The sequence below is a fragment of the Neoarius graeffei genome, chromosome 7 (genome assembly GCF_027579695.1).
Source record: "Neoarius graeffei isolate fNeoGra1 chromosome 7, fNeoGra1.pri, whole genome shotgun sequence".
Taxonomy (NCBI): domain Eukaryota; kingdom Metazoa; phylum Chordata; class Actinopteri; order Siluriformes; family Ariidae; genus Neoarius; species Neoarius graeffei.
The window spans coordinates 44989520-45002356 of NC_083575.1; the positions used below are offsets into that span (position 1 = coordinate 44989520).

The 12837-nt window shown below is 41.8% G+C and overlaps 1 protein-coding gene across 1 annotated transcript; it reads right to left on the reverse strand.

Moving 5' to 3' along the window:
* Positions 1-5680: 5680 nt before the first annotated feature.
* On the reverse strand, positions 5681-8708 carry neff2 (neuronal intermediate filament family member 2). Its single transcript, XM_060924688.1, has 3 exons — positions 7659-8708; positions 7023-7147; positions 5681-6775 (listed from the first exon to the last, which is right to left on the reverse strand). Exons 1-3 carry the CDS (start codon positions 8613-8615, stop codon positions 6715-6717), a joined length of 1143 nt encoding a protein of 380 aa, XP_060780671.1. The 5' UTR covers positions 8616-8708; the 3' UTR covers positions 5681-6714.
* Positions 8709-12837: the final 4129 nt, after the last annotated feature.

A 12837-nucleotide genomic window follows, 5' to 3' on the forward strand; every position in this document is an offset into this window, starting at 1 on the left:
CTGCTGTGACGTCACGCACTCAGGGCTGGCTGGCTCAGTGGGGCAGCTCGAATGCCAACTTTGCGGTCGATTTTAACTCTCAGAAATATATTTTTTATTCCCATTTATGCAGCATACAAGAGTCAAGGATGGAGACACTATCCACTCAGAAATGTATTTAAAAATAAAGGTTCTGTGTGGCTCTAAATTGACCGTAGGTGTGAATGTGAGTGTGAATGGTTGTCTGTGTCTATGTGTCAGCCCTGTGATGACCTGGCGACTTGTCCAGGGTGTACCCCGCCTTTCGCCCGTAGTCAGCTGGGATAGGCTCCAGCTTGCCTGCGACCCTGTAGAAGGATAAAGCGGCGAGAGATAATGAGATGAGATGAGGTTCTGCGTATCTCCTTTAAAGCCTTTACACACTGGAGGCGTTTTTTCATGCAATTAATTCACACATTGATATTGTTTTTCAAGCTGTTTTTGTCATGAGTACTTTCACACAGAAGGCGAATATTATACAGCGAAAAAGTGTCATGTTTTTCGCACCAACGTTGAGTTTTGAGCTTTCGTACTGTGAATAAAGGCATCAACCAATCACTTTGTGCGAAACAGAGGAGACCACAGGCTTTCTTTCAGTTTGTCCAACACCTTGTCTCTTAGCTTCAACTCTAACAAGATTATGAAACTCTCCCTGTTGTTGTTTGTACCCAAGTTGCGGTGTGAAACAAGCCCAAAACAGAACACAAGTTCTATTCATGTGCATAATTTCTGTGTGAAAAGTTTGCGCACATTTTTTTTGCATTTTCTCATTGCAACTTCGTGTCGTATCCGGTAATTTTTGTAGTTTTAAAATTACATAATTTTCATTCATATTCAGTAATTCACATTCCTGTTCAGAGTCGTGTGTAATGCTGGGATCAAACAACACTAATTCAGTCCAATCTTGACACGATTTCCAGCATCAGGCCTGAATATGAATGTCAGGAATGATGAACAGGCCTTGTAGTGACGATGAACAGCGATGTGGCGTCTGGGACACCCCATAAAACCCTGATGAAAAGCCTCGCATGTCAGAATTTTTTGTATTTTTTCATCTAGTTTGACAACTATGACATGTTCCTTCTGTAACCATGATTTGACACTTTCCTTGACCCTTCTCCTCACTGACACACAAGGATGTGAACGATGATGGTCAGGGCCAGGTGTTGTCAGTCTCCCCACCAGGGGTGGAGCCATTGCCCCTGGGCCTTGGGCCCTCCCCCTAGCCGTACAGGGCCCCACCCTTTGACATTCAGGCCCTCCCAATAAATGTGCCTTACGCAATTTCATTGGAAATTCCTTGAAACCCACAAGTTTTCACATGATTACAGACTAGTTGACCTACACATTCTTATCATGGTTAAATAAAATTAAAAAAAAAATCTGTGAAATCCCTAAACAAACTTAAAATATAATAAATTGTAATGTTTTCAAGCTAAACTAAGCTGTTCCTTTTGTATTTAATTGTTTTTCGTTTGAGGAATTTGCAAAAAACTGCAATGCATGATGGGTAGGATCTAAAGGCTGCTTAACGTCCTCATCCATCTGACGACATACAACAAGACTAGGAAGGTGCATGCCTGGTTGCGGTTGTTGGTTGTCTACTAGAAACGAATTCAGCATGTTTAAAAGTAAAAATGGGGCACAAAAGAGGAAGGAAAAGAAAAATAAAGAGGAGGCGAACTCTAAACTTCCAAAGTTGGATTCATTTTTTACTTTGCCTTCTCCTGTCCCTGAATTTGCTAGTAGTGAACATGCATTGCCCTGTGTTAGCACTAGCAGCAGTAGCGTGGTGGTGCTTAGCAGTAGCTCCGGCCAAAGTCATATAGAGGAGGGTGGGGAACGTGGAGAGGGGTTAGCAAAAAGTGAAGTGGCACTTTGATCACCTTAACGAAGACAGTCGGCTTTCCGATGCAGTACATTATTTTCGGGTGAATGTGTTCTATGCATGCCTTGATGTAATCATTCAGCAGCTGTCACAAAGGTTTGTCAGTTTAAATCGGACTGCTCATTTGTTTGAGGCTATTCATCCAAATACGCTCCAAGGACGAGGAGCTATACGAAGTGGCCCATCGACTGTGTGATCACTATAGTTGGGATATTGACTCCAGCTTTCCTGGTCAATTAGTGTCATTTAGGGCTTGTTTCAAGGAGCAGATAGCGAGACACACATCTGTGCTTAGCCTGGCCAGGTTGCTGGTAGTAGATCATCCAGCAGTAACTTCTACATTTAGTGAGGTGTGCACGGCCTTCTTGCTTTTTCTCACTGTCCCCGTCTCAGTTGTGACAGCAGAGTGCTCTTTCTCCAAATTAAAATTGATAAATTATCTCAGGAGCGCAATGGGTCAAGAGATACTCTGTGGATTGGCCATTTTATCAATTGAGAATGAGCGAGCAAGAACCGCTTAACATCCCTCAAATAGTCGACGACTTTGCGGAGCGCAAGGCGCGTCGAATGCCTTTTTAATGACGAACGCAGGTTTCCGTGTCGGCTTTGGAGTTGAAGACGTGCTTACACAATGAGGGTGTATCATTCATGATTGCTGGATTTTTTTTTGTTGTTTAGTGTCTATTTGGGACATAATAAAAAATGAATAGACAATACAGGCTATGTAGGCCTATAAAGAAATAATAATAATAATAATAATAATAATAATTTAAAAAAAAACTTTGATCAAGTTCTGTTCTAATATAGCCTGATTATATACTGCAGGCCTTCTGTTTGTTTGCAATTTCACCATGGCTAGGTCCAAAGGCTACGTTCTTAAAAACTGCTTTTTGTTAGATATAGCCTGAGTAGGCCTATATGCCGCAAGCCTTCTAATTTGTTTGTTTGCAATTTCGCCATGTGGGGGGGCCTGATTGGTGTTTTGCCCCGGGGCCTTGTGTGCAGTTGTTCCGCCACTGCTCCCCACCAAGAGGTGACAAGAATTTATGACACTATGATTGCATAATCTGACATGGTGACCATAGTGAAAGACAAAAACATCATGTAGTCTGATCCTGGCATAATAGACCCTAGCCTCTGCTGGAAGCACTGGGAGCAGGTGAGGAAATCGCACATCCACTCGCATCTACGGGCAGTAAAGTAACTGTGCAAGTCCTATAACTACCACAGGAAATACCCGTGCAGACACATGAAAAACATACAGAATGCCACACAGACAGAACCAGAGCTCAGGATCAAACCACAGAGCTGTGAGAAACTACCAATTCCAATGCATCCAAATTATTGTCTGGTAATAGCATGTTACAGATGCAGTGAATAGAGATCGGGTTAAAAAAAAAAAAGCTAGACAAACATTCAGGCACACTGATGTATTGATTCCACAAGGGGAATTTTTGCTTCTGATTTCTCAAAAACATGTATAACAGGTCTCCCTTGAAAAAGAGATTTTAATTTCAAGGGACTTCCTGGTTAAATAAAGGTTTTAAAAATGTTCTCCAAAATCCTCTGTTCTAAATATGTCAGGTGTGTGTATGCACGATGACATGCCCAGTACTGGACATACAGTGGGGCAAAAAAGTATTTAGTCAGTCACCAATTGTGCAAGTTCTCCCACTTAAAAAGATGAGAGGCCTGTAATTTTCATCATAGGTATACCTCAACTATGAGAGACAAAATGAGAAAAAAAAATCCAGAAAATCACATTGTCTGATTTTTAAAGAATTTATTTGCAAATTATGGTGGAAAATAAGTATTTGGTCAATAACAAAAGTTCATCTCAATACTTTGTTATATACCCTTTGTTGGCAATGACAGAGGTCAAACGTTTTCTGTAAGTCTTCACAAGGTTTTCACACACTGTTGCTGGTATTTTGGCCCATTCCTCCATGCAGATCTCCTCTAGAGCAGTGATGTTTTGGGGCTGTCGCTGAGCAACATGGACTTTCAACTCCCTCCAAAGATTTTCTATGGGGTTGAGATCTGGAGACTGGCTAGGCCACTCCAGGACCTTGAAATGCTTCTTACGAAGCCACTCCTTCGTTGCCCGGGCAGTGTGTTTGGGATCATTGTCATGCTGAAAGACCCAGCCACGTTTCATCTTCAATGCCCTTGCTGATGGAAGGAGGTTTTCACTCAAAATCTCACGATACATGGCCCCATTCATTCTTTCCTTTACACGGATCAGTCGTCCTGGTCCCTTTGCAGAAAAACAGCCCCAAAGCATGATGTTTCCACCCCCATGCTTGACAGTAGGTATGGTGTTCTTTGGATGCAACTCAGCATTCTTTCTCCTCCAAACACGACAAGTTGAGTTTTTACCAAAAAGTTCTATTTTGGTTTCATCTGACCATATGACATTCTCCCAATCCTCTTCTGGATCATCCAAATGCTCTCTAGCAAACTTCAGATGGGCCTGGACGTACTGGCTTAAGCAGGGGGACATGTCTGGCACTGCAGGATTTGAGTCCCTGGCGGCATAGTGTGTTACTGATGGTAGCCTTTGTTACTTTGGTCCCAGCTCTCTGCAGGTCATTCACTAGGTCCCCCCGTGTGGTTCTGGGATTTTTGCTCACCGTTCTTGTGATCATTTTGACCCCACGGGGTGAGATCTTGCGTGGAGCCCCAGATCGAGGGAGATTATCAGTGGTCTTGTATGTCTTCCATTTTCTAATAATTGCTCCCACAGTTGATTTCTTCACACCAAGCTGCTTACCTATTGCAGATTCAGTCTTCCCAGCCTGGTGCAGGTCTACAATTTCGTTTCTGGTGTCCTTTGACAGCTCTTTGGTCTTGGCCATAGTGGAGTTTGGAGTGTGACTGTTTGAGGTTGTGGACAGGTGTCTTTTATACTGATAATGAGTTCAAACAGATGCCATTAATCCAGGTAACGAGAGCAGGACAGAGGAGCCTCTTAAAGAAGTTGTTACAGGTCTGTGAGAGCCAGAAATCTTGCTTGTTTGTAGGTGACCAAATACTTATTTTACCGAGGAATTTACCAATTAATTCATTAAAAATCCTACAAGGTGATTTCCTGGTTTCTTTCCCCCCCATTCTGTCTCTCATAGTTGAAGTGTACCTATGATGAAAATTACAGGCCTCTCTCATCTTTTTAAGTGAGAGAACTTGCACAATTGGTGGCTGACTAAATACTTTTTTGCCCCACTGTATACTAAAACTGTGTGAGAGACAGCATTATTATGAATGAATCAAACTCTTGAAACTGGAATAATCCCTGGCACACTGCAAAAAATGATATCTTAGCAAGTGAAAATATCTTGAAAATAATTGAAACAATCTAGCATTTCCTATTAGAAGAATACAAGACACCAATTCTGAGATTATTAAACCTAGTAATAGATTGCAACCAACTTATTCTAAGATGTCTTATCAAGTAAAAATATCTGTCCATGCAGCAAGATAATTTCACTAGTATTACGTAATTTTCTCCTCAAATTCAGTTTTAAATTTTTTGCAGTGTAAACACAGGATAATAAATACTTACTCTTTGACCCAGATACTGCTTAGAATTCATAGCTAATATATATATTTTATGAACAGAGATTCAACACGTATTGAGTTTTAAATTAGTTTTATTCAGTAGGTATTGTTTTTAGGAGCAGAGGTACAGACTACAGCACATAAGACTGACATCGGTTACTTCTCTGCTTGTTGTTCAACCCACTAGCAATTGACTTAGTTTCACATTGATGGGCAGATGTAACAGAAACAGATGAGAGCACAGATTCACTACTAGTGTTTTATAAGGATAAACACAATTCTTCTAGCTAATGATTCTTCAGTAACAATGTTGGACCTTTCTAGTCAAGATATTTCTATTACGTCAAATATTTCGCCATTACTGAAACAGCCAGAGCTCACAGTATTAGGATGCAGACTAAACATTCTCTAAGAATATGAACAATAAGCAAATGAGGTACTACAGCTCTGAATGGCCTGAAAAGCCAATCAGTTGGTTCACTTACTATGCTTACAGTGCCGGTGTCCAGAGTAACATCTTGTTGGTGGATATAGGGTCTGATGTCAGGACAACAAAGTCACTACCTCAGTACATTTCTAGTGCCTAATGCAAGACTGGTTTTGAAAAGAATCCACCTTCACAAACAACTGGCTGATAGTTTGAACAGAAGGGGCTCGGTCACCAGACATGATTGGCACTTGGAGAAGAACTGAGGAGTGAGAATTCACCAACAAGATGATATTAAACTCTGACTGGGTGAGTGCTGAACTTAGCATTCTCTCCATGGTTTCTCTCCTCGTTTCATTTCAAGTGTGAAGAAGAAGGGGGAAGATCCTGGTTTACCTCTTGTGTAACACAAGGGCTCATTTCACTTTAAATCAATGATGCTAGTAATGTGAGTAGATGGTCAGGTGTCATAATGTGGCTTTAGGTTCCAGGGTTTAATGGCTAAAGCAACATAGTTTGAGTTTTGGAGAATTAGAATTAAAGCCGGTGTGGCTGCAGACCTTCATTCCAGCAAATGAGGGTCACACCTAAACAATCAAATGTGGCTCCAGCTTGGTTGATATGAAAACCTGCAGTCGCCCAACTCTTTGTTGGCCAGATTGAAGACCCCTGGACAAGCGTTGTATCCCATAGGTTTACATATTGTATTGGTGAAAAACATTGTGTTAAGGGTCAAGAGTTAGATAATTTGGTGAACATAAAGGATCAGCATCAATAGGTTACGGTTGACGGAAATTTTGAAGGAGGATTCGTAGGTTAGGGTTTACGCCAAAATGGGCACGGAGCAGTACGTCAGCCGAATCTCCTCCCCCTCGAGCAGCTGCCTGTTGAAACAAATATGAATAAAAGCACAGAAATATAATCAGAGCAAAAACAGCATGGAAGACTATAAGGGCAAGTCTATAAAAGTAAAATTCAGTGTTGAAGTTTGATTTTTTTTTTTAAATACAGTATCGACATTTCTATTCAAACGTTAACTAATGCAAGCAAGCATGAAACAATCCAATTACATTATATGTTGTGACTGATTTATTAGTGATAATATGGGAGGTTGTGGGAGTATTATATTACTTGTATGCTGCAATTTCAATGTCCAGGGCCATCTTTACGTTCAGCAGATCTTGATATTCCTTCAAGTAGCGTGACATCTCCTCTTTAGCCTCAGCAATATCCCTCTCCAGATGACTTATCCTCCCCTACAGAGCAAACAGTAATTACAAATATGTTTGAAAATGCTGCAGAGCAAAAATCATCAATTAAATCCGTACCAAAGACGCATGCAGGAAATCAAATATGCAACAAATTGCTCATACTCTGATGCTTCATACAATTTTTACTACTTGTATTCTACTAGTCTGTGGATACTGGAAGTAAAGCTATTCATCATCCATCAGCAGTTAGTTAGAATGAGTCAGCAGTCTTTCTCAGGAGCTGTGAACAGTAGAGCAGCTTCTTTTTTGGTTGTTAATATTAGTATTGTGCTGAGCTGCAGAATCTCAAATGAAAGGCAGAAAGACTTGTTATAACAAGTGCATAATTGTGTGAAGCAGGGCTCTTACACATAGTTTCTGTGCTTTATGTCCTGTTCCATTAAACCACTTCTGTATGAATAACTAAGATGCAATATTTGTCATGCAGAAGAACTATAGTAACATTATAATGTGTTAGTCACTGTAGAATGTCCTCAGTCAGTGATTTATCTAATACCTGATACTTGGCAACCTCCTCACTCTGTGTCTCCTCTAGTTCTCTGAGCTGTGCATTTAGTGAGTTGATGACACTCCTTAGAGTTTCAACCTCGGTGGAGCAGGCAAGCAGCAGCTGACGGTGTTTGGCGGTTTCCTCACGCACCAAGCGCACAGCCTCCTGCTGCTTATCGGCTACTTGCGCCACGTTGGCCACCTTTCCTTGGTACCAAGTTTCGGCGGTTTGCATGTTGCGCCTGGCCAGGCTCTCATACTGTGCACGGATCTCCTTCAGGGCAGCTGAGAGGTCTGGTCTGCTCACATCTGGCTCCATGCTGATACTGGACACCTGCAGCTGCGCCTTCAGCCCCTCCCGCTCTTCTGCGAACACCTGCTTCAGAAAGGCCAACTCCCGCGCCAAAGAAATCACTCTCACCTCGGCGTCACAACTCAGCAGTCCCGTCCTGTCTGCTTCATCCCTTGTCCGCTGTAACTCATCCTCGGCCCGCTCACGCTGCCGTGCCTCCTCTTGCCAGCGCTTTTCCAGCTGCTCCTGCTCCATCTGCAGCTTGTCTCTCAGCACCTCCATGTGTTCCTTGTCCTGAGTCTCATGGTGCAGCTGCTGGCGGAGATCCTGTGATTCCTGCCTGTACAGCTGCTGCAGCCGAGATGGCCGAGTCTGCATACCCTGCAGGGCTTCCAGCTGCACCATGAGCATCCGATTCTGTTGCTCCAAATGACGCACCTTCTCAATGTAGGAGGCAAAGCGATCATTCAGCCCCACTAACTCTTCTCTTTCCTGAGCTCTCAGTCCCACCAGCTCTGCACACACCACACTCAACTCATTTGGCTCCCAGCAGCGCAATGGCTCTGACTTCAGCAGCCGTCGTGAGGCAGTGAAGGACATCTGGGAGATGCGGTAGGGGCTGGAATGGTTGTCCCAGCGTCGGATCAGTGAGGAGGAGGAAATTAAACTCATGATGATGAATTTTTAAGTTGTTTTTTAATAGTAAGGTGGAGATTTTTTGAGGAAGTTTTTCTTCTAGGTCCCCCTTGTTCTGCACACCATCGGTGGAGATGAACCGGCACTGCACCAGTTCAGAAATACTGCTGTGCAGCAGGCTTTATAGGGGACACACAAGCAGGCGCTCACATTCTCTCTCTCTCTCTCACACACACACACACACCATCTCCTCAGCCTCAGCCAATAAGGTGCTCAGCAGTGGTGGAGGTTGGTCTTATGTTTCACTCAGACAAGCATGAGGAGAGAGGGCAGGGTTCTCATTATCACCTCTTAAAACAAAGTAGAGGACACAGATAAAGAAAGCACACTGTATATTGAAGGGTACCGCATCTAACATAGCATGAAAGATGGGGACGTCAACTCAAAAGAACAACCTAGGTACTCAAATAAATGCAATGTATGCAAATAAATATACTATACAGATTTAATTGATTTAAGTATTATAGTGTGAAAAACAGCACTAACACTACACTGCTTCAACTTTCATTCAAAATTTTACGTTCAGACTACAGTAGAGATGTCAGTATGGGCACTAATATGCTCCCTCCTTAATGGAACTTCACTGGATTTGAACCTCTTTCCAGAAAGAGAATGCTATGGCCCATGTTAACATTATTGAGAAAAACATCTTGGTTCAGTATTCAGGAGCATTTTAACCTGAACCCATGAGAGACCGATTACAACCACACCACAAAGTGATCACATTTGAAACAAATGAATTACAGAGATGACGTGTTTATGTATTAGTGTGCACACAGTGTGCATAACAGAATAAGGGCTACCAATCTTTTAGCTACGTTAATTACCTCAGCCGGGACGGAGTCCACCAGGGGGTGAGGTATTGCTTTCAGTGGGGTTTCTTTGTTTTGTTTTTTTGTTTGCAACATTACGGGAAAACGGCTGGACCAATCTTCATGAAACTTTCAGGACAGATGGGCATTGGTCGCAAATAGAACCTCCAACATTTTGATGGTCATCTGGTCAAGGTCACCAAAAAGGTCAAAATCTTTTTTTTCTTGATATCTTCCTTCTGGTTCTGATTTTATTTCTCTTTCTCACAAACACACGTGATTCTGGTTCTGACTATAATGCTCTCTTTCACAAACATACGGTTCTGATTCAATATCTAAATCTGAGAGATATTAGGTATAGTGTTGCTTGAAAGTTTGTGAACCCTTTAGAATGTTCTATATTTCTGCATAAATATGACCTAAAACATCATCAGATTTTCACACAAGTCCTAAAAGTAGATAAAGAGAACCCAGTTAAACAAATGAGACAAAAATATTATACTTGGTCATTTATTTATTGAGGAAAATGATCCAATATTACATATCTGTGAGTGGCAAAAGTATGTGAACCTCTAGGATTAGCAGTTAATTTGAAGGCAAAATTAGAGTCAGGTGTTTTCAATTAATGGGATGACAATCAGGTGTGAGTGGGCACCCTGTTTTATTTAAAGAACAGGGATCTATCAAAGTCTGATCTTCACAACACATGTTTGTGGAAGTGTATCATGGCACGAACAAAGCAGATTTCTGAGGACCTCAGAAAAAGCATTGTTGATATTCATCAGGCTGGAAAAGGTTATAAAACCATCTCTAAAGAGTTTGGACTCCACCAATCCACAGTCAGACAGATTGTGTGCAAATGGAGGAAATTCAAGACCACTGTTACCCTCCCAAGGAGTGGTCGACCAACAAAGATCACTCCAAGAGCAAGGCATGTAATAGTCGGCGAGGTCACAAAGGACCCCAGGGTAACTTCTAAGCAACTGAAGGCCTCTCTCACATTGGCTAATGTTAATGTTCCTGAGTCCACCATCAGGAGAACACTGAACAACAATGGTGTGCATGGCAGGGCTGCAAGGAGAAAGTCACTGCTCTCCAAAAAGAACATTGCTGCTCATCTGCAGTTTGCTAAAGATCATGTGGACAAGCCAGAAGGCTATTGGAAAAATGTTTTGTGGACAGATAAGATCAAAATAGAACTCATCTCATCTCCTCTGGCTGCTTTATCCTATTCCACAGGGTTGCAGGCAAGCTGGAGCCTATCCCAGCTGACTGTGGGCAAAAGGCGGGGTACACCCTGGACAAGTCGCCAGGTCATCACAGGGCTGACACATAGACATAGACAACCATTCACACTCACATTCACACCTACGGTCAATTTAGAGTCACCAGTTAACCTAACCTGCATGTCTTTGGACTGTGGGGGAAACCCACGCGGACAACATGCAAACTCTGCACAGAAAAGGCCCTCACTGGCCACAGGGCTCGAACCCGGACCTTCTTACTGTGAGGCGACAGCGCTAACCACTACACCACCGTGCCACCCCCAAATAGAACTTTTTAGTTTAAATGTTTGTTTAAATGCATGTTTGGAAAAAGAAACACACTGCATTCCAACATAAGAACCTTATCCCATCTGTGAAACATGGTGGTAGTAGTATCATGGTTTGGGCCTGTTTTGCTGCATCTGGGCCAGGACGGCTTGCCATCATTGATGGAACAATGAATTCTGAATTATACTGGCAAATTCTAAAGGAAAATGCCAGGACATCTGTCCATGAACTGAATCTCAAGAGGTGGGTCATGCAGCAAGACAACGACCCTAAGCACACAAGTCGTTCTACCAAAGAATGGTTAAAGAAGAATAAAGTTAATGTTTTGGAATGGCCAAGTCAAAGTCCTGACCTTTAATCCAATCGAAATGTTGTGGAAGGACCTGAAGCGAGCAGTTCATGTGAGGAAGCCCACCAACATCCCAGAGTTGAAGCTGTTCTGTATGGAGGAATGGGCTAAAATTCCTCCAAGCCGGTGTGCAGGACTGATCAACAGTTACCGGAAACGTTTAGTTGCAGTTATTGCTGCACAAGGGGGTCACACCAGATACTGAAAGCAAAGGTTCACATACTTTTGCCACTCACGGATATGTAATATTGGATCATTTTCCTCAATAAATAAATGACCAAGTATAATATTTTTGTCTCATTTGTTTAACTGGGTTCTCTTTATCTACTTTTAGGACTTGTGTGAAAATCTGATGATGTTTTGGGTCATATTTTTATGCAGAAATACAGAAAATTCTAAAGGGTTCACAAACTTTCAAGCACCACTGTAAAATCATTATCAACATATAGGTATAAAATAAGTCTTGCCGGGCAAGGTTTGTTTTGCCTGGCAACACTTGGTCATTTTAATGTTACAGCTACATACAGGTGCACTTTAAAGGTGTAAAATTACTGACTTTTGCTTATCTACTACAATGCACCAGTGCCTGTCTATCCACATCCTTCAGTGGAACGGGACCAACTCGGGGTATTTTTTTATTTGAGTGTTGGACATGGTATTGTTACTTTCATCATAGTACACTTAGGCATACAGCTAGAGACTATAAGCCATGTTTTGACTTGGACTCATACTCTTGCCCTTTATCAGTCTCTTGCATAAACAGAAACTCGTGCGTGTGTATGCAGGGTTTTACAGTAACTGCAAGGTGTGTGTGTGTGTGTATGGGGGGGCCTGCTGCTGAAGTGCCTGGTGCACCTCATAGACATGTTTGTCTTGGTGCAGGAGAGCAAGCAGCATTTTAATCACTTTCTAAATATTATTACCAGTAAAACTATTTGGAAACTGATTTTACATATTGTAGCCCTGTTTTTCTTTCATTTACTTCACATATACGCCAGTAAGGTAGACATACTTCATAAAAGATAACGAATTTATAATATATTCGATTTTGGTAATTTTGTGCTTAGTTTTTGGCCAAACCTTTCAGTGCATATATACATACATACACAAAATTATATATATTTTTTTGTGTGTATATACAACCCCGATTCCAAAAAAGTTGGGACAAAGTACAAATTGTAAATAAAAACGGAATGCAATAATTTACAAATCTCAAAAACTGATATTGTATTCACAATAGAACATAGACAACATATCAAATGTCGAAAGTGAGACATTTTGAAATTTCATGCCAAATATTGGCTCATTTGAAATTTCATGACAGCAACACATCTCAAAAAAGTTGGGACAGGGGCAATAAGAGGCTGGAAAAGTTAAAGGTACAAAAAAGGAACAGCTGGAGGACCAAATTGCAACTCATTAGGTCAATTGGCAATAGGTCATTAACATGACTGGGTATAAAAAGAGCATCTTGGAGTGGCAGC